General features: G+C 37.3%; 4 protein-coding genes and 1 long non-coding RNA gene across 9 annotated transcripts; 4 read left to right on the top strand and 1 right to left on the bottom strand.

The window, feature by feature from the left end:
• Positions 1 to 107: 107 nt before the first annotated feature.
• On the top strand, positions 108 to 1,075 carry LOC137728502 (uncharacterized). Its single transcript, XM_068467272.2, has one exon. The coding sequence runs from the start codon at positions 168 to 170 to the stop codon at positions 921 to 923; it is 756 nt and encodes a 251-aa protein (XP_068323373.2). The 5' UTR covers positions 108 to 167; the 3' UTR covers positions 924 to 1,075.
• A 2,552-nt stretch (positions 1,076 to 3,627) lies between these two features.
• Positions 3,628 to 7,941, top strand: LOC148693831 (uncharacterized). 2 transcript variants are annotated; one of them, XR_015951809.1, is made up of 3 exons: positions 3,630 to 3,750; positions 6,029 to 7,570; positions 7,709 to 7,941. It is a non-coding gene; the product is annotated as an uncharacterized LOC148693831 (long non-coding RNA). The 2 variants fall into 2 exon arrangements; XR_015951808.1 differs by having other exon boundaries at positions 3,628 to 3,750; positions 6,029 to 7,941.
• A 233-nt stretch (positions 7,942 to 8,174) lies between these two features.
• LOC137729840 (uncharacterized) lies at positions 8,175 to 8,778 on the bottom strand. The gene has a single exon (XM_068468884.2). It carries the CDS (start codon positions 8,651 to 8,653, stop codon positions 8,324 to 8,326), a length of 330 nt encoding a protein of 109 aa, XP_068324985.2. The 5' UTR covers positions 8,654 to 8,778; the 3' UTR covers positions 8,175 to 8,323.
• A 1,011-nt stretch (positions 8,779 to 9,789) lies between these two features.
• LOC137729859 (KH domain-containing protein At4g18375) lies at positions 9,790 to 18,008 on the top strand. 4 transcript variants are annotated; one of them, XM_088677741.1, is made up of 9 exons: positions 9,790 to 10,047; positions 10,331 to 10,946; positions 11,361 to 11,852; positions 12,356 to 12,592; positions 12,678 to 12,944; positions 13,034 to 13,095; positions 13,182 to 13,278; positions 13,426 to 13,586; positions 17,894 to 18,008. In XM_088677741.1, the coding sequence occupies exons 2-8, from the start codon at positions 10,356 to 10,358 to the stop codon at positions 13,555 to 13,557; spliced, it is 1,878 nt and encodes a 625-aa protein (XP_088533867.1). In that variant the 5' UTR covers positions 9,790 to 10,047; positions 10,331 to 10,355; the 3' UTR covers positions 13,558 to 13,586; positions 17,894 to 18,008. The 4 variants fall into 4 exon arrangements, with proteins under 4 accessions (XP_088533867.1, XP_088533866.1, XP_068325008.1 ...); XM_088677740.1 differs by lacking the exon at positions 17,894 to 18,008 and adding an exon at positions 15,233 to 15,329; XM_068468907.2 differs by lacking the exon at positions 17,894 to 18,008 and adding an exon at positions 13,678 to 14,000.
• On the top strand, positions 17,113 to 21,477 carry LOC137729749 (ornithine aminotransferase, mitochondrial). The gene is made up of 10 exons (XM_068468768.2): positions 17,113 to 17,381; positions 17,894 to 18,002; positions 18,427 to 18,657; positions 19,008 to 19,167; positions 19,349 to 19,404; positions 19,575 to 19,727; positions 19,919 to 20,016; positions 20,312 to 20,392; positions 20,487 to 20,720; positions 21,176 to 21,477. The coding sequence occupies exons 1-10, from the start codon at positions 17,230 to 17,232 to the stop codon at positions 21,336 to 21,338; spliced, it is 1,437 nt and encodes a 478-aa protein (XP_068324869.2). The 5' UTR covers positions 17,113 to 17,229; the 3' UTR covers positions 21,339 to 21,477.
• The last annotated feature ends 416 nt before the right edge of the window (positions 21,478 to 21,893 follow it).

The raw sequence follows: 21,893 nt of genomic DNA, 5'->3' as shown, positions 1-21,893 counted from the left end.
TCTAACAATTGAAGTGTCTTAATTATTGATCAAATATCCGGCAGTGCCCTAATCTCACAGTATTAAAACCCCTTCATTTGGAACTTCTTTTACCAACCAAATATAAAACCCACATTTCGACCCACAAGCATCTCAAGCACTGCTGCTACTTCTCTTTCCCACATAAGATGGCCAAACTTCAACAAAATCTAGTGCAAGGTTTAGAGAAACCCTACAAATCCAGAGAATATTATCCTCACAAAGCTAAAGGGATATCCATCTTGGCTTTTTTCTTCTCTATACTAATTTACATTTGCATCTTCTATATCTTCAACATCTCCCTCTCAACTGTCTTCCGCAACTCCAAGTTCTGGTTTGCCATATCCAACACCCTCATCGTCATTATTGCCGTCGACTGTGGCGCATTCTCTTCGGCCTGCAAAGACCAACAAGACCATTTTTACCAAGAGTACATGATGAATAGCCAAGCAGCTCGTAGTGCTTCCTCATTTGTTTCCCAATACCCTCAAATTGCCAAAAGCAGTCCCAAGCAATTAGAGGCGGGAAACAATAGGAAAACAAAGAATGAAGAAATACTCCTTGTACCTCAAAATACAGAAATCGTCCAAGAAAAGAGGGTAGTCCACGTGTCGAAGGGCGATAATGATCAGAATAAAAGTTGTAGCACTGGAAGGGAAAATGTTCGGGAAAAAACTTATCGGCGAAGTAAGTCTGAGAAAGCGAAAAGAGGAGTGATCATCAATGAGAGGAAGAACACTCCAAGGAGGTCAGAGACGACTTATCAGAAGCACAAACCAACTGCTGATGAAGACAATGAATTTTCGACCATGTCTAACGAAGAACTAAACAAAAGAGCCGAAGAGTTTATTCGGAGGTTTAACAGACAAATTAGGCTTCAATCAACAGCTACAACCTTCCCTTAAATCTAGAAATTATAGTTCCATACATATATATATATATATCAAAGAAAGTTAAGTAGAGATCTTCCATAATTTTGATGCCTTCTTTCTTCAACTTTTTTTTTCTTTTTCGTTCATCTGTCAATAATATGTCAATGCTTTGGACTTTTAGTTTAGTATGAATATATATATATATATATATATATATATATATATATATGTTGTACCAATGTGTATCTAGCTATTCATAATTAAGAATTTTCCTTTTTCCTTGAATTCCTTCTTAGTATATTTGTCCCATACTTATATTGTCATTTTAATGCACTTTAGAAACATCTGACCACTTCTTTAATGCTTCATAAGCAAGAAACCAGAAGGGTACGTATATATGTACATATGTAGAGGTGACAAATCAACACATTGAGTTGTTAAATGTGTATCCGATAAGACCCACTTAATTTGGTATCACCATAATATAAGGGTGAAATTGGTGGTGCTAATGATGATATGAGGTGAATTCAAACTAAATGTTAACAAACCGATAGGTTGATTGCCACCTCTATTTGTACGTACCATATAAGATGTAGGGTTGTTGAATTCTTTCTTGTGTCTATCTTCAAAATTAAAAATTGTTTCTTGTAATGCTGAGAAAGTTAGGGTGGGTTAGTTCACTCGAAAAATAGATACATAAATGGGAGGGAGAGACGGAGGCCATAGCTAATTAACTCGAGAGAGTAAACCAAGAAACAGATCTAACCAACGTTTTTTTTGTTTGGTTGATAACGACGGAGAAGCTGAATCTATTTTATTAGGGTGGATGAACGTGGACGTGTGAGTTGTTGCTTTCACAAGGTGCTAATTAACTGGCCATCTTCTACAAATGATTGCAACTTTTTGCAATCCACAAAGATGATTCTTCCTGTATTGCTACTTGCTTAATTGGTATCTCATTTGCAACTTTGTTACCAATTTCAGGGGCATATTCTACGAAGACGAGGAATTGTGTAGTTGAAATTTTACAAGTCCGATAGTGAAATATGTTGTAATACTACATATTTTTTAGGGTGATGCTATTCACACACTTTTTTTTTTCTCTTCCACATATCTCTCAATTTTCGGCCGTCAAATTCAATTAATTGAAGATGATCAATGGATAAAAATTAACAAGGAGTGTGTGAAAGGTAAAAATGAGCGTGTGGATAGCACCATCCATATTGTATATCCTTATATTTCATTGTCCTCCATAAATTTTTTTTTAATAGAGTTACGGTGTTAGTTGGTTAAATAGTTAGTTGTTAGAGGGGAGGAGAATCGATGAGGAATGAACCCACACTAGGATGCATAAGCACGATTGCTTTTCGTCACTGCAGTAAATCGTCATCTGCCAGTTCAGTAAATCTCTTGTTTGTAATTATAAGAGAGAATCTGCTCTATGTATATATAGTGGGAAAAAGATCATATCTATTGTTTCGTACCTTTTTACTTTTATCTATCTCATCACACATGACCACCCATGAAACGATAAAAACTCATAATTGATATGATTAGTCTTACGTTTCATGAAGTTTTGCCATGATATATAAGATCATTAACTAATCAGTTTGTCGCTAGACAATGACTAAAGCATCAATCAAAGCTTAACAATGACATAAAGCATCAAAGCAAATCAGATCTCATCTTTCCGACCATGCACGAACGTCGGAAGAGAAGAAAAGACAGATTGCATTACTCCAAAAATGTCAGTCCCCATCTCCATTTGGTTCAGGAGTACTCCTTTTCATAGTCGAATCCCTTTCTTGTTGTAATTTTTATTTAGCTTTAGTTACAACCTTAATATTGTTCAAGTTTTTAGATGTACACTTCAGCTTCTGTAATTTTCAAGTTAATTATTTGGACTAGTGAAGGTAGCCACAAATCAAAAAGTGTGGCGAAAAAAATAGACTCAACCATGGAAGCAATCAACACGTAGTGCCCAATCTTATATGCACTTTAGCACACCACTTTTGGACCTTTTTTTTAACTTAATTACTAAAAATATTAGTATTAGAGAGAAACCATAAGACCCAAATTCATTTTAAAAATTTGAGAAATTTGAGAAATTCGAGAGAATTGGAGAGATTTCATAGTGTATTTTAAGCATTCACAAATTCTACTTCTCCCTCTGAGAATTTGAGGGAATTCACTCCAAATTTTACATAAAATCTCTAGAAACCAATTAAACTCCATTTAAATCCATAAATTTATAAACAGTCTTGTTCTCCTAAGGTTCTTATTTTTAGGACTTATGATGACCAAATGTATATTAGCCACAAAATTATATTAGTTTAGATTCAAAAGCTTAAAATATTTGACAACTTAATAAAGCAAAACCAACTTAAAATCCATAAACTATTAGAAAACCCATTTTCTTGTTTTGCTTTATTAAGTTGTCAAATATTTTAAGACTTTGTATCTAAACTAATATAATTTTGTAGTTAATATGCACTTGGTTATCAAAAATCTTGAAGATGAGAACCTTAGGAGAACAAGACTAAATTTCATAAGTTCGTTAAAATTCTTCAAAATTCTAATTGAATAACACTCAAACTTTAATTACCCAAAAAAAATAAAAAATAAAAACTATTCAAGAGTAGGCCCAAATTGAGTAGATTGAAATTTGGTTTAAGGGATATGGTACAAAAGCCCATTGAAAAACAAAAGCAGATTCAAGTTCCATTTTATGGGTAAATAAATCTCAAAATTCAGTTAAATTCCCGGGAAAGAAAAAGAAGAACGGTCAACCGTCATTCTTCTTCTTCCTCAAACCCTTCACACAATTCACAGAAGAACAAAATTCTCACAAGGAGAAGATGTTGTGCCTTGGCTGATTATCTTCACCAACATACAAACTCACAGTTGAATAGTTTAAAATACAATAAATAAAGACACCGAGAAATTTACGAGGTTCGGCAAAAACCTGCCTACGTCCTCGGAGAGATATTGCTCTTCACTATGAGAAAAACAGTACAAGTTACACATGAGTTAAATCGACATAACCCAATCCCATATCCCTTGTACACCCTCTCACAGAATTTTCCCAAGAACCTCACTCTACCCCAAGAGTTCTTTCACAAGAGATTTTTCACTCTAGCTCTCTAGATTTTTTCTCATCCGTGCCCCCTTGTTTTGCCAAATGCTTTCACCATCTCTTTTTATGCTTTTCTTCATCTTAGCCAAATTATTATGGCTTTGAAAAAGCCACAAAACAAGGAGCAAATTAAGCCACAAAATAAGCCACAAAACAAGGAAACATAATCCTCATCATGATGTTCCCTCATCAATTTTGTTTTGTTTCCTAGCCTAATTTGGCCACTATCCAACAATCTCCACCTTGGCCAAATTGTACCAAAGTCCATTGGCCTTACGTACTAGCATGCACACTCTGAATCAACCTCGTTGGTCCTGTTCCGATTCAGTCACTGCTAATGCATGTGCAACTGCTGCAAGCAAAAAAAAAAAACATTTAGCTTCAGACAGGATCTCGACACATCCTCATCTCCTCCAGCAGGTTTTCCTCCTCTTCATTGTCTGCAACTTGAAAACTTGTCAGTGCACCCATTTCCAGCAACACCCGTCGAGCCAGACAAACATTCCTCACACTTCTCATTCTTCAGGACCATCTCATCACCTGTGAATCCCATAGCTCCACATGCTGCAAAACCCCTGCAACACTTGAGACTATACATCACCAGGAGATGTGTTGCTTCGAGTACCTAGAGGGCATACTCGAAGTCTTCCGCCACAAAATTGCTGCTACCTGGACCAAGATTATCCTTTCTTTTTCTCAAAGGACAATTTATCTTTTTATGCCCAAATTCTTTGCAGTCATAGCATTGTGGTCCCTTGCCTTTGGAGCTTGATTTGAACTTGTTGTCTCTCTCAAATCCTCCTCCCAATTTTCTTCCATGATTCCAACCTTGAACAGCTAAAGCAGTCTCATGCCCACCATCAACAATGGTCTTCCTCTTTTGTGTATCATAAGACACCAAAGAAGCCTGCACCTGCTCCAAACTTACTGTATCTTTTCCATGCAATAAGGTTGTCACAAGATTCTCATACGAATCTGGAAGTGAGGTAAGAAGTAAGAGGGCTTTATCTTCTTCCTCAACCTTAACATCAACTTTCCTCAATTGATCCAAGTATCCATTGAACACATTCATGTGGTCCATGAGATTCCCGCCTTCATCCATCTTTAGCTTGTACAGCTTCCTCTTCAGATGTAACTTGTTGGTCAAACTCTTAGCAATATAGAGTTTTTCCAACTTCTCCCACAGTGCAGGCGCAGAATCTTCATCCATAACATTGTTGATAATGTTATCAGCTATGCAGTGTCGAATCGTGCTAACACAACGCGACTCCAGCTCCTCCCACTGGTCATCTGTCATTTCTTTAGGCTTCCCATCTTTTCCCTTCAAAGCTCTAACCAAGCCTTGTTGAGTCAAGACATCCTTTACTCTCATCTGCCAGAGAGTAAAACTGTCATTCCCATTAAACTTCTCAACTGAAAACGACATGTTTGTAGTCATCATGGTGAATAATAAATCTGAACCTTCAATGAACCAAAGCTTCCAACAAAGCTCTGATACCAATTGTTGTGCCTTGGCTGATTATCTTCACCAACATACAAACTCACAGTTGAATAGTTTAAAATACAAGAAATAAAGACACCGAGAAATTTACGAGGTTCGGCAAAAACCTGCCTACGTCCTCGGAGAGATATTGCTCTTCACTATGAGAAAAACAGTACAAGTTACACATGAGTTAAATCGACATAACCCAATCCCATATCCCTTGTACACCCTCTCACAGAATTTTCCCAAGAGCCTCACTCTACCCCAAGAGTTCTTTCACAAGAGATTTTTCACTCTAACTCTCTAGATTTTTTCTCACCCGTGCCCCCTTGTTTTACCAAATGCTCTCACCGTCTCTTTTTATGCTTTTCTTCATCCTAGCCAAATTATTATGGCTTTGAAAAAGCCACAAAACAAGGAGCAAATTAAGTCACAAAACAAGGAAACATAATCCTCATCATGATATTCCCTCATCAATTTTGTTTTGTTTCCTAGCCTAATTTGGCCACTATCCAACAGAAGATCCATAGTGCTTGCCCCAAGCCTTGTGCGGCTTCCTTGCTCCATTTCTATGACCCCATTTCCCCACACCTTCATCTCGCCTTGCACTTGCTCTGCAACAAGATGATGAGCTTCTGCAAGACGAAGACCGCGCCGTCAATCTCTTCCAGGTCTTACACTCTCTCTCACTCTCCCTAAATTCACAATTTTTTATTTTTTGTGTGACTTTTTTTCTATTGAATTGAATGTAGGTCTTAGAATTGAGATAGATTATGTTAATTTTGCTAATTTGATCTTACCCATTTGGTTGATTATGTGGTTAGTTGAGAAAAGATAAGAACTTGGATGGTGAGAGCAGCTTTTTTCAAGGGAATTGTTGATATTATGCAGAAACTGGAGCTGGGTCACTGGAAAACTTTTCTAATAATTTTTTGATCAATCTGCGGCTCAAAATTCCTAACTTTTTACACCTCGAATGCACCTTTTTAACAATACAATCATTCAACCTTAATTTTTTGTGACCCATGTGGCTTCTGATGTGATTAATTGGGAGTGTTTGATGGCTAAGTATCTGAAATCAGTTCAAAAGCCTTACGAATTTGTTGCCCGGATCTCTGGGATTTGCTTGGGGCGGGTCTTGTGGTTGTTTGTGTATGAGTTTTGTGCTCAGAAGACTTTATTCAAAATGTAGAACAATCAAGTTCCAGATAAACTAGAAATTCACACTGATGAACCACCTGTGCATAAAATTCAGATGGTTTCGGGAACCCGTTCCTTCTTAGAGTTGCTCCCAAACAAATCAAACTCTTATGGTTTATAGTCATTGCTTCTCAAAACCGCTTCCGTGTAAACCAAACTCTATGTTATGTTTCTAGGTGCATATGTTATTAAAGTTACCTCGATGAATTGTTATTTTGTCGTTGTAAGATTTTCAGAGAACTTAGTAACCTCATCTCAATGAACTGGTGATTTCAAACATATGGTTTCTTTTTTCACATTCTTCACCATTTGTAAAGTGTTTTTGCAGGAAACCTCTCCATCAGTTGTACTCAGGAAGAAAACACAATCTACAAACTTGTATAGGCTTAGTTTTGCTAAGATTATTGCACCAATGACGTAGCAGTTTTTATATACATCTGCAGCTGTGCCTTAATTTCGATGCCGTAAAGACAGATTTTGTTGTAAACAGTAAGTTTGAGATGTCTATTGGTTTGCATCTTCTCCCAGATCATTACCGTGTTCCTAAACTCAGTTAATCCGTTGTGCCTCCGGGTCACAAATTACCATGTTACAGCTAAATTGGCTGCAGATCAAAGCGGATTACAGCGTTGTAAGGTTTTGCCCTTTTATTAGATCTAAAAGCATTGTCCTATACATACGTTCTTGTTCTGAATGTTATTGAATGGTTTATTTCGGAGTTCAAGTCATTTCGTTTGAGTTTCAAAGTTTCTTTGGTGCCCTTCTTGATAGGTTTACCTTGCGGACGCAAGAGGCAATGGTTTTCACAGTGAAGGAAAGGTTGTTGGTGTAGATCCAACCTACGATCTAGCTGCTCTTAAGGTGTTTATTTTCGTTCATGGACGATAGATGATCATTGACAGCTTATGTTTCCGTTTTATTTTCGGTTGCTTTTGCTCTTTTAGTGTTTTGCACATGTAAATTCCAGGTTCACAGCCTTCTATGGTGGAATTTTTGCAGGGAATTCAGGAGGGCCGTTGATTGATTTGTATGGTGTTAACACGGCAACTTTCACTCGCAACGTTAAGAGAACTAGAATCAAACTAGGAAGAGAACTAGAATCAAAGTGGCATTGCCCGAAAGCGGGAACTTGTTCTTAGTTAAGACTTTTGAATGCTTGTATACTCTCTCTTCATATCGCAAATGTACCATATCGTATTGTATATGAAACACCATACCGCGGCAGATTTTGACGTTGTACGTATTCATCATATTCAGATGTCTATGAGAAACAATGTGCATAACATTTCACAGAACATGTGATAAATCACAAGACTTTAGCACATCAGATATCTCAAATGTGAAAAGAAAGCTTCGTGCCAAATCTGTTCAAGAAACTCTTCGATGAACGAAAACATCGATCTTCGAAAGAAAATCGAATTCATTCATGGGTAGCCACACACACACAATGCAAGTTCTAAGCAAATTGACATGAATACAAAACAGTTTCCATCATTCATAGAACCGAACACTTCCCTGCAGATTCGAATAAGAGTAGTTTCGAATATCATCTTGTCAAAACAATGAATGCAAAATATCCCAATACAAAACACTATTTTATAAATTGTTATGGTTCTAGAACGAAAGCAGAGACAACTGTTCTTCAACAGAGCAACCAACGTGACAAGAAGCACGGCAAGAACAAGGGATTAGAATGAGACCGAGGCAGCGCTGCTCCATCGGAGACGGCGAGGACCGCCGGGTGCTCCGATACTCCACCGCATCCTGAAGAATGATGTTGCCTTGTTTGTCGATGCAGTGAAAGGTCCCCAGGAAAAACCGGCCGTCCCTTATCCCAACTAGCATTCGCCGGAACAGAAGCTTCCTGGCGCGGTTCACGGCCGCCGGCTCCGACCCATCTGAGATCGCCGCCTGAATCAGCGTTTCCGCCGCTTCTTGTTCCATGTTCGGGGTTCCGGGTTTAGAAAGATCGGATTCGAATCGGCCACTGCTGCTGGGGAAAAGAAGGAGAAAGATGATAGTTGAAAAAAAGGATATTTGGGGCAAATGCAATATAAAATAAAACCTCAAAAAAGTTTGAGGCAATTTTAAATTTGCCCCTTGAATTATAGTGATTGGTCCATTTTCGTCCTCAAATTTGTTATCAAACCAAGTTAGTTTTAACTTTAAAAGAACGTTTCATACACCGTCGGTTACAAAAATCAACATAACCACAGCGAGTGTAATTTAACTTTGTCAACGAAGAAATATATACATAATTTTTTTTCAAAACGGATCAGTTGATGGCTTCGTCATGACAATCCACCTTTAAAAAGGCCGGAAAGACTGACATAAGCATTTCCGTCTCTCCTTAACCACTATTGTGTGATTCACCAACACCGTGAATTAAACTCAAGACGTGTTACGTGGAATATGGGCTTGTACTTTTTTGATCGGCTTTTATTCGGTTACTTTTGTTCCATTTAATTTAGTTAGTTTAGTAGTTTTAGTTGATACAAAGTTTAAGAGAATATTTTTGCTCACCACTCTCAATTTATTGCTGATAAATTTTAAATTTTGAGATCTGTATAATAGATAAACACAAATCTTAAATTTAAACTTATTTAACGTTGATAAATAGGTAGTGAGTGTTACTACCACTCAATAGTAGTAAGCAAAAGTGCACCCAAAAATTTGATGAATATAAAGTATCCAAAAAAATTTCTCCTTTTAAGAGTGATGCTCACCTAAGGTCCTCATTTTAAGGACCTGTGAGGATTCATTTTATTATGGTCGTTAGATTTAGTCAATCGTTCTATTTTTATTAATCACTCTTACACGAATTTTTTTTTTACCCGACAATCCGTTTCAAACAACTTCATCTTCCTTGTCCTACCATCTCTTTCTTGAGCGGTGTTTAAAATAACAATTTTGGTGGAAATATCGAAATATCAATGTGGAAGTTTGTGGAAATATCGATAGCAGTAACTTTTGAGGAAATGATGAAAATTTAAAATGAAACTTTAGAGAGTGTCAACCACTAATTTAAACTTCACTTCACTTCTCTTTTCATATCTGTCTCTAATTTTTTCGATATTTCCATCGCTCTCGAGTCCCTCCTTCCTTGAAAATTATTCAAAATTATGAGCAACTTAATGGGGAATCCAAAGATCCAATGGGCTTAACTGTTCTGCCTATTTTTATCCTGGGTTTGGGCCCAATTGGATCCAGAAAGCAGCAATTATAATAATAAAAAGATGACGAACTAACTGTTCCTTCCTACGTCACATATCAGACTGCAAACCAAGGAACTCGACGACCGCTTCCGATAGTTTCTAAAGCTCCCCGTATTTCAACAGGTGAGTTTTCGACGAAGGTTTTACCCATTCGATCAGAAGCTTTGATTCTCTGATTTTCTGCAAAGTTTATTCCTTTCCGCTGCAAATAAACCCTACTTTGTCAATCGAAGAAAACCCAATTTTTTTTTCTGTTTCTTTTGGTACAAAGATTGTCAAAGGGAAGGCAATCCAATATAATTTCAATCAAATTTTGTTCTTTCTTTTATCTGCTTATTGATTTTCAGTTGTAATTTAGGTGAGTGCCCAGTTTTTGAATTTTTATTATTATTTTGGTGTGGTTTAGGAGGAAAAACCAATCCAGAGGAACAATGGGGGAGACGGGTAAGCGGTATCGGTCGCAGAGAGACCATGATGGGGGAAACAAGAACCAAAAGAGACGATTCAATGACCGAGACGAAAAGGGTAGTGATGATTTGGTGGTTTATAGGATTCTATGCCCTGATGGGGTTATTGGGAGTGTTATTGGCAAGAGTGGGAAAGTCATCAACTCGATTCGCCAAGATACTAGAGCGAAAATCAAGGTTGTGGACCCATTTCCGGGTGCGAAAGAGAGGGTAATAACTATTTATAGCTATGTTAAGGATAAGGAAGAGGTTGAGGTTGATGATGAGTTCAATGATATGGAGCCTTTGTGTGCTGCCCAGGATGCTCTTCTTAGAGTTCATTCTGCAATTTCGAATGCATTGGCTAGTGTTGGGGATTCGGATAAGAGACGGAGGGATAGTAGGGAAGACTGCCAAATTCTTGTTCCTTCTAGCCAGTCTGCAAATATTATTGGCAAGGCGGGGTCGACTATAAAGAAACTGAGAAGCAAGACGAGGACCAACATTAAGATTGTTGCAAAAGATGCCACTGATCCAACGCATTCTTGCGCTATGGACTTTGACAATTTTCTTATGGTTAGTATTTGTTATTAAATAAGAATAATTCCTCAATGTTTTGCTTGTGCAATTAGGCATTTTAATTCTTGTTTTCAAAGACGCCCAGTCAGTACAGTAGCTCTTTAGTTCATATTTGCTGCCTTGCCTTGGTTTAGAATTGTTTTCATATTTCTTGTGTTTATGAATTATTTTGGGTATACTACACTCTCATAGTAGCATGCAATAGTCGGAGTGAATAGTCTTTTCTACACCGTGTTAGAAAATTTTAATATGAAGTTCCTCAACTGGTGTGCTAAATGGACCTTCTTTGTGCATAAAATGTAATATGTTTACACACTTGCAAATTTTGCTCCAGATGTTTCACTTTTCTGTTTAGTTAACTTCTTATCCAGTAATATTTTTCTGTAAGAGTTCATTTCCCTTTGCAAACAGATAAATGGAGAATCAGAAGCAGTTAAAAAAGCATTGTTTGCAGTTTCTGCAATTATGTACAAGTTTGCTCCTAAGGAAGAGATTTCTCTTGAGACATCGGTACCAGAGGCCCTGCCAAGTATAATTATCCCATCAGATGTCCCTATTTATCAATCAGGTGGACTATATCAAAGTGGAGATCCTATTGTCTCTTCTAGAGCTGTACCTCCAATCATAGGTGCTACATCTTTACAGGATCTTCAGGGTTACACGGATAAAGGGAACACATGGCCCATGTATTCATCTGCCCTTCCTTTAGTTTCTGGTTTCGGTGTTGCCTCTCGATCTGAGGAGTTAATTGTGCGAGTATTGTGTCCCTTTGACAAGATTGGTCGTGTAATTGGCAAGGGTGGGGGCACCATTAAAAGCATAAGGCAGGTGAGTGGTGCTCGTATAGAGGTTGATGATACCAAGGACCGTGATGAGTGTATAATCAGTGTTACTGCAACAGAGGTATGACCATGATAATTTACTATTATTATTACTGCAATGGAAGTATGACTGCGATGGTATTCTTATTCTTTATGTTTTGGTAGATTTATAAAGAACAAAATTTGGGAAGAGCTCGGTATAAATGCATTTTACACTAAGGGTTAAGTATTTCTATTTTTGTTTTGTTATGCGTCTGCATAGTATTTTGCAGGGCAAAATAACCTGGAATATTCTATCAAATTTTTGCTGTTGTTGCTGGTTTTGTGCAGACGTCAACAATTCCAGGATCTTTCTCTGAGCATGAGCTCATGTTTATTAACCGTTAGACTGTCAAAAATATAGATTTCATTGTGAGAAAGACTCATTATAATACATTCCTCAACTTTTAAAAGTTAAATGTCAACATTGTGTTGGGTGATTAAATTGTGAATAATCTGAACTGGTATTTTTCTATGGGGCTCACAACAGTGCTTGGCATTCATCTTCTTGGACATGTTGATCATGTTGGGTTTCTTTTTTGGCAGTCACCTGATGATCTAAAATCCATGGCAGTGGAAGCTGTTCTTTTGCTGCAAGAGAAGATAAATGATGAAGATGATGACTCTGTTTCAATTCGGCTTCTTGTTCCATCTAAATTTATTGGTTGTATTATTGGAAAAAGTGGTTCGATTATAAATGAAATCCGAAAAAGAACAAAAGCTGACATCCGTATTTCAAAAGCTGATAAGCCTAGGGGTGCTGATGCTAATGAACTTGTTGAGGTTGGTTCTACATAAATCTTCAACCTTTGCGATTCAATTTTTTCTTGTTGATCACCTCTTTATCAATTCTTTTTTCCTAATATAGGTGGCAGGAGATCCCAGTAGTTTGAGGGATGCGCTTATTCAGATTGTTCTAAGACTCAGAGACGATGTCTTGAAAGATAGAGATGATGGTCTTAACACCTCTGGTGGTGCTGAATCCATGTACTCGGGTGGCCCTGCTCTCTCAATGCCATCTGTCCTGCCTTCTGTCCCCCCAGTTTCTTCGATGCGTTATGATCAGAGGGCTGAAAGTGGAAGTGGCTTGGGCCTGCTTTCTTCTGGTAGCCTCTATGGATATGGATCTGTGTCGGTATGTCCATTTAACTAAGTTATTTGTAGCTGAATAAACTCATAAATAAACCTCTGCTAGTACTTGATATATGTTTTCTTTTCTTTGAGATGGGAGAAAATGGCTATGGATCCATGTCTTCGTATTCATCCAAGCTATATGGAGGGTCAGCGTATGTAGTTTCTTCTACCTTGTTTTGAAGCTTGTCTAGTTCAGTTTCTATTCATCCTCAAATTGTTTTTCAATAACATTATGCAGGTTGCCACCCCCTTCAACACTTGAGATGCTAGTTCCAGCGAATGCATTGGGTAAAGTGATGGGCAAAGGCGGGGCAAATATAGCCAATATCCGGAAGGTGGGATGACCTTTCCTTTTGGATCTGTATCTACTGGTTGGTTATTGTGTAGAGATGTCAACACGAAAAATCTAGCTAGCTTCTGCCTAATCATGTAGGCTTTGTGTGTTTGAATGTCATTATCATTCATATTTGTGTATTTTCCAGATATCGGGAGCAATGGTAGAGATCTCTGAGTCCAAATCTTCCCGGGGTGATCGTGTTGCACATATATCTGGCACACCTGAACAGAAGCGCACGGCAGAGAACTTGATTCAGGCATTTATAATGGCCCCCTAACTTTCCAGGCTGATTTTTGCTGTTTAAAGGTGAATAGTCCTTTAAGCTAATATATGTCTGGTGCTTACAACAAAGAATCTTGGACATCTCTCCCTCATGTTTCCTCTCCTAGTTCTTTAGGTTTGATTCTGGGAAAGGCTTCTTCTCTAGGCTTATTCAACTCGACTCTTCCTGATTTTCCCACTAAAGCTGGTATTGAGACTGCCAAAAGGATTCGCTGCAGGGTTTATGCTTTAGGCATGTAGGCCCCATCTTTGTCGCCGAATCTATTCTTTATCTGCAATATTAATTCCTTTCTTTCCTGTCGCGTCGCTTCATCTAGTCTGATCTTTACTAGTATGGAATTCATCTAATTTTCGGTATTGTCACACTCTATATTTTATAAATTGATGTTCTGGCCAGAAGATTATTCAGTAATGACCATAATTTTCAATCTTATAGTATATGCTTGTTATTTCTCTGGTCATTGAACTCTTGCTCTCAGCTTCTTGCTTGAAGCATCTTCTAAATCAGTTGTGTGAGTGAAATGCTATTCGTAATGATCTCTTCTTTGTGCTGTTCTCCTTAACTGAAATGCACTTTGCAGACGGAGAGGAATCACTTTCTGCAATTAGATAAACCACAGGGAATCTTTTTGCTTCTTTATTCTCTATCTTCTGTCTTCATCTAGGTTATCTGAAACGTCACCGAAGAATCAAAATTTTGAAATCACTGTATATATTAAATACTAATTGATCTTTTGGCTCGTTTTTGGTTCCATCCTCCACCATAGTTAAACTAAATCTCACAACATTTCTCTAATATTAATCCGTGTGCCCCACACAAAAAACTCTCAGGGAGGCATTTTGTAAATTGACCTCCTGGGACTCCTTAATACCCTTGTTTAGTTTCATGATATCGTTGGATAAAAGTTAAGATTCACAACTATGGGGCTCTCTTTTTGACACTTAGAATTCATGCTCTCTTTTTGACACTTAGAATTCATTGTATCCTCTTGATGGCAATGGTTTCGAACAGCTATAGGATTTTGGAATTCCCGTTTTAATCTAATCCATGAGTGAGCTACTGTGCTTTTAGCACCGCTTACTCTCTTTTCTCAAATTCAACTAAGCTAGGTATTCAGTATTAGGAAACACCGATAACAGATAATCTTCGGTATCTTCATTGATCATATTAGACTTGTAAGCAGACTCTTTACCAATATTATCCCCTCATGGATCAAACTACTCGCTTATTGAGATACCATCTTCTGGTTCTGGTGCAGATTGAGTTATCATCTTCTGGTTCTAGTTATTCATTGTGGTTCTAGTCGCATGCTCTCATTACCACCATGCCATTTTGATATGTCCTAATTGTTGTTGTAGTGGTTTAGCTTCAGTCGTTTACAATGCATAAGCTTCTAGTTTCATATAGACGAAGATATGGTACACAGAAATGTAGCATTTAGGTGACTTCCTTCCTATAGATTACAATGGAACATTCATGTAGGTGTTTGCTGAATACTGATCTCATCAAAAAGCTCTTAGGTGCGTACTAACGACCCGATCCTTTTCAGGCTCTAGTTACTTCAGCTCCGTTTCTACTCTAGATTTTTATCAAGCCACTCCCTTCCGAATACTTATTATCGAACACATTCTACTTTTGTCTCTTTGAACTTTAAGTATATTTCAAGTAGGTATTTCACCGGTGCTGGGGGCTTGTGTTGAATCAGTGGTATACCGTAGCTGTGGCCGCATTTTACAGGCTATTGGTTGCTTGTGTACTGAAATTGATATGCGATGCTTCGAGATTGAGATTGAAGCCACCGGAAGGTGGCGGAGGATCGGTTTGATAGCTTGGGAAGGGGGGTTGTCAAATGTACACTGAGTATAACTTACATTTGTCTGTAAATGAAGATTTTGTTTGAGGTTTGCTTGTTGCTTGTGAATTTATGTGTGGAGTTGAAGCTTTGTTCGTTTTGCAGCTAGTTTATACGAAAAACTTACATGATACGATACAGATGGAGAGTTGTTATTGACACTAGAAGAAAAGGCACATGCACCCGCTCTTGTTTTCTTCATTTTTTTGCCCTTGGGAGTGTAGATGACATTTTGGAGTGCTAATAATAATTTACTCAATTGACTCTCAGGAATCAAAAGCGTAGAGAAATTTGGAAAATTATGATGACAAAAAGGGGGTGAAATTAGGAAAAAAAATCTTGAAAAATGAGTGGAAAATTAAAACATATGATTTGTGTTGTGGCTGTCATATTAGATGGTTTTCTTATGGAGTTTGAGACCAATACTTGCATCCCACTCAAATGAGAGATTTTTCAATGTGTCAATAACTTGGTTTGGTACATCAACTGTGATAATACATGTGGTTAGATATTTGAAAACAAACTTCAATCACTTGTATTATAACACCAAGTGTAACGGGCAGTATTTTTGTCACACAGAAGAATTTCATCATTCAAGGGGGCATGGTCGATGGCTCGTTTATCCAATGGGTTCATACGTGTACTCAACTTATTCTGTCCACTCACTAATCCCTATGATTAGATGACTTATCAAAATAACCCAATCAATTTTCATATGACATGTCAAAGATTTCAAATAATTTCAGTTTAATGCTAAACAATAAATAGAAAAAGAATTGATTATTCACTTAAGTGATCTTAAAAATTTGTGGTGTTGGATAATTGCTTTCAGATGAGTGATTTAATTTATTTTACTATTCAAAGTTTGAAATTTAAACGTATTTAATGGAAATTAACTTATAATTTTGTCCAAATTCAAGACATATGATAAATTACCGATTAAGTAAATTTCAATCCTAAGAGATAAATTGGCATCTGATTTGTACTATAAGTCTCTCGCAATAAGTTTGAGTGAGTGTGATATTTATATGTAAGAATCAAACAAACTGAGTTTGATACTTATAGGGTACAATACGACTACAATGTGCGTTCAATAACTTGAGTTATGCTATACAAAAGTTGGTATAAGTATTTCATGGGTTTAATATATTGAACTCATGATATCACACTCAAAAGTTCCAATTCAATGTACAAGTGTGACTGCCATATAAGTTCAATGGTATCTCACTTTTTTCAAGCTACCATGGAAGTCCTAACTTATCTAATAGAATAGAAGCAACAAAACGAGCGAAATGTAAATTAGATATAGAGTAATGTTAAAAAGATGATCTACTTGAATTATATTTTGTAAACCACATAATATGACGGTTGATTATTCTTCAAATAAGTAAAATGCCTTTGTGAATCTTCACACTTTTAAAAGAGTGGACTGTCATCAATTGATTTTTTTTTTTTTAAATTCAATCATCGACATGTGATCTAATAATAAGAAACTTTAACGAAAAACTTTCTGCACTATTCACTCTATATTTTATTTTATTTTTTTTCGTTAAAACTAAAAAACTTAAAACTATTTTCATTAGTTTTATTCTAAAAATATCCTCTCTCTTACATTTTAATTAGATACGATAACATGTGACGTGAGTAGTACTGTTTTCGGATCGAAGATGTCAAAACGCCCAAAAAAAGAAAGCGAGTGAACATGTTCTCCCATTCTTCCATAATTTTATCCGAAACAATTTGGAAAGTTGATATTTTTATGGCAGCTAACAAATAACGAGTGACGAGAAGAACATCATCGTCGTCATCCATCAATGGCGAGCAGGAGATGTTTGCAGCGTGCTCTGAGCACATCAAGCTTGAAGAAGAGAGTGATTAGGAGGAGCTTCGCTGCTATCCCTCAAGCCAGCTCCCCTTCATCTTCGCAGGAGCTCATCAACTCTGAATATCAATACAGCGCCCACAAGTCATCTCTCTCTCTCTCTCTCTAAAATCTTCATGTCTCATCCAAAATTTCTCATTTCTGCTGCTTTTTCCATTCTTCTTCATGTTCTGCCGTCTGGGTTCTCTGCTTGTTTCCATCTAATTCCTTATCTGTGGGTTATGAATGCAGTTCTAATTATATAAATTGGGTTTTGTATATAATTTCTTATTGTTTCGAGTTTAGTGTGATTAAATTCTTCGGATCTCCTGCACTTTCTGAGCCTGCGTTGATTGATCCGAGCCCACTTTCCATTTTTTTCTTTCTGGTGTGACTTTTAATTGTGATAATCATGGATGAACTGTATAAAATGAGGAATACTGGGATTGTCTGCACATTCAATTTCAACTAATTCTGTGTGTTTGGCTGTGCATTTCGCCTGTAACGAGCCTCCGGAAAAGCTAACTGTGTTAAATAATTGATTACAATTGTAAAGTCTCCTCCTTTTTTGATCGGTTTGAATAACTACAATGCTGAAGTCTCCTCCTCCTTTTCAGTTACCACCCAATTCCCATTGTGTTTTCTCAAGCAAAAGGATCATGTATACAGGATCCAGAGGGAAACAGATATCTGGACTTTCTTTCAGCTTACTCTGCTGTTAATCAGGTATAAAATGTAAGTCAATACGTTACAGCACTCGTGCACGCCAGCACGAACGTGCACACACGCTTGCACATACAATGTGCACGCCCTCACGAACGTGCACACACGCTTGCACATACAATATGCATACATATTTGTAACTAGCCTATAATTGAAACTGCCTTATCTGCTTTCTGCACCAGATGACATGAATTTTATTTTCCATTCGAATTACAAAATGGAAAATCCACTACAATGATGTTCCTTTTTCATGCATTATGTTCTCCTTTTTAATCAATTATTAATGTGGCACTGGCTTGTTTCTTTAAATCCGAGTAAATTTGAAGCAAGTGAAGAAGCTTGTTCACATAAGAAACACCAATTCTTGAAGAATATTTATAGTGAATAACATTTTTTTCTCATTATTTAATGGAATTTCCTGCTGTAGGGACATTGCCATCCAAAAATCATCAAGGCATTACAAGAACAGGCAGAAAGGCTCACCCTTAGTTCTCGGGCTTTCTATAATGATAGATTTCCAAGATTTGCCGAGTATCTAACAAGCATGTTTGGCTATGACATGGTGCTGCCTATGAACACTGGTGCTGAAGCTGTGGAAACAGCTTTAAAGGTGACAAGGAAATGGGGTCATGAGAAGAAAAAAATTCCAAAAGATGAGGTAGAATTCAATGAGATGTATCTTGTATTTTACTATTTTTACTTAATCTTATTAGTTTTAGTTTGCCTTTTCTTGGGGTACTTCTGATTGTTGCACTCACCTGAATATGTATGCATGATTTATGTGTATAGAACCACGTAATCTAGGGAATTAGATCACACCTCAAAACAAGTTAGAACACAGATATTCTGACTTAGAAGCCTGATTTGTATGTACCTATTATTCTCCAACACTTGTCAAATCGTTTCATTTAGAATTGTGCCATTCTAGTTCGGCGACTTGAACATTAGTAGGACAAGGGCAAGGTTATTGTTTCAGTTATGTCCCTAACTCAACTAAGCCATACACAGGCTATTATTGTCTCGTGTTGTGGCTGCTTCCATGGTCGTACTTTGGCAGTCATCTCCATGAGCTGTGACAATGAAGCAACCCGTGGCTTTGGACCCTTGTTGCCTGGACATCTTAAAGTTGATTTTGGTGATGCAATTGGCCTTGAAAAAGTTTTTAAAGGTTTGATAACAGTTTTTGTCTGTTTAAGAATGTGTAGAGCTTGTTCGATATGTACTCCACCCATCAACTTAAAAGATCACATCCATTTAAACCATCATATAGCTTGCACATTTTTAATATTTATTTACCAGATTTGTGTATTAAAATTGAACTGACAAATTTTTTTTGTTATGGAGTGCAGAGAATGGAGACCGCACAGCTGGATTTCTCTTTGAACCCATTCAAGGAGAGGCTGGGGTATGTGTTTTTCGCAATTCAATATTTGATTGATTAAACTCTTCAATAGAAATGTGACCGACATGTATACAGTTGTTGAATGTAGGATTCTAGCACGTGTTCTAAAATTTAAACAATAAATTCCATCTTCAATCAGTTCTTTTGAGAAAAATTGTATGTTGTGATCACAGGTTATAATTCCTCCAGATGGTTATTTGAAAACTGTTAGAGATCTATGCTCGAAATATAATGTTTTAATGATTGCTGATGAAATACAATCTGGTTTAGCACGGTCAGGAAAAATGCTTGCTGTTGATTGGGAACAAGTTCGCCCGGATGTAGTGGTGAGTTTCTTTAAGTATTGGGAAGAAGTTCGCCTAGCTCTGAACCATGTTTCTTCTTAATCTAAAACTTTGACAATCTGTTCTTAAAATATGGAAGCTGTTTTGTCTTCATGATTCGTGCGGTGCAGACTGTGCAGTTTTGTTTATAATTATACCGGATGCTTAACCAAGACTTTATGGGTTTTATTGAGATACTAGGAAAAGCATTGGGTGGTGGAGTGATACCTGTAAGTGCGGTGCTTGCAGACAAAGACGTAATGCTTTGTATCCGACCGGGAGAGCATGGAAGGTTTGCTGGCTGCTTCCATCTATGATCTCTTCTAGTACTTTGAGTGTTCTCGTCGCCATATTCATGTTTCGTACCGGAAAAGTTCTTATACAATTCTTAGTAGCTTTTTCAGATAAGATTGACTCATGAGTAATTTGCATGACCATGCCTTAGAAACATGATTGCCATTTTCCGAGAGTTGTTTAATGGTTTCCGTAACTACTAATATTTTGTCATTCTTTCTCTCACTTGCTTGCCTTGGTTTCGGGCTTATATAATAGGGCTAACCTTACTATTAATTTGGGGTCATCTGCAGCACCTTTGGGGGTAATCCGTTGGCTAGTGCAGTTGCTGTTGCCTCACTAGATGTAATCAGACATGAGAGACTTGCTGAAAGGTATCAAATACAAACCCTTTCACTATCCTCGCTTTACGGCCTCATTATAAAATCATTGGAGAAATTATGTTTCTTGACTTTCAACTACCTATAGATCAGCTGAAATGGGACAAGAGCTTAGGAATCAGCTAGTCAAGATTCAGCAGCAATTCCCAAACTACATAAAGGAGGTTCGAGGAAGAGGTTTGTTCAACGCTGTGGAGCTCAATAGCAAGAATTTATCCCCTGTTTCTGCTTACGATATCTGCCTAAAGTTGAAGGAGAGAGGAGTTCTTGCCAAGCCAACACACGATACTATTATCCGATTGACTCCTCCACTCTCGATAAGGTAAATACAGGTGTTGATGATCAATCATGTTTTAATCTCATTGAAATTAAATACTTGATAAGCATAACTATGTTCCGGTGGTACCTTTTTCCTGCACTATGATCAGGAAAAAGGGATTTAATGAGAGGGTAATTTTTTTTATGGATGAGGCATGATGAACACAGACATGCATATACTTAAACGAGTAAGCAAAGTAGCATGTTTAAGAGATAAGTCCGGTCATTCGTTACATAGAGTTTAAAGGCTACGCTACTGTAACAGTTTTAGCATTGGCAAGTGTGGTCGTGGATTCAATTCAATCAGGTAGACTAGTACGTTCTATGTTACAAGCCAATATGTTGTATAAGATCTCTCCTGTGCCACAGAAATGACAGCATGTTTACCTGCAGTTAAAATAAAAGGTTTCAGGATATTTTCTATGTTCTAATCATATAACTTCGATGCGCTGTTTTCAGTTTGGAGGAAGTCCAAGAAGGATCAAAAGCACTTTCAGATGTTCTGGAACATGATCTACCAAAGATGCAGAAGGAAAAACCCGAGAACACATCTTCGACTGCTTCTAACATATGCGACCGTTGTGGGCGAAACTTGTATGATTCTACGCACAACGATCACTGAATCATATGTTCTGTGAATCCTGAAAATTTATCTTTGTCCTTCTCAAACTATATACTTTCTCAATAAAGTATTATTTGTCCAAATACCTAACCTCACGTGGATGATATGTAACTTCGATATAAAAGAAACATCATAGGTCTACGTTTTATTTTCTACGGCCCTAGTTTTTCACGGTATCATGACAGTTATATGACTGTTTGGATGGGGAGAAATAACAGAATCTTATAAGAAATAGTAGATTTTCGACGTGCTTTCAGCGTCGTATTATTCTGTGGACATTTCCTAGAGTGTGATGTTTTTCCCTGTAATTTTCTGGTTTTGTACTTTGAAGCAGACATGAACATAGCTTTGTTGGTATCGGTATTGTGCTTACTAGTTATTGTCAAACTTTTTGTTTGGAAGAGCATTAGCTGGAATTTCCTTGTGAAGTTTGTCTTTGCTCAAAGTTTAACCCAGCTTCCGTGATGAAATTTGTCTTCTCCTTTTCAGGGGAACGTACTCTGTTCTGGACTGGTGTGGCAAATCCTCCCCCTCGATCGAGGAAAACTTCTATGT

This window comes from Pyrus communis, chromosome 10 (genome assembly GCF_041283825.1).
Source record: "Pyrus communis isolate YQ-2024b chromosome 10, ASM4128382v1, whole genome shotgun sequence".
NCBI lineage: Eukaryota > Viridiplantae > Streptophyta > Magnoliopsida > Rosales > Rosaceae > Pyrus > Pyrus communis.
The sequence above is the reverse complement of the archived record's forward strand: the minus strand, read 5'-3'. Positions and strand labels throughout refer to the sequence as shown.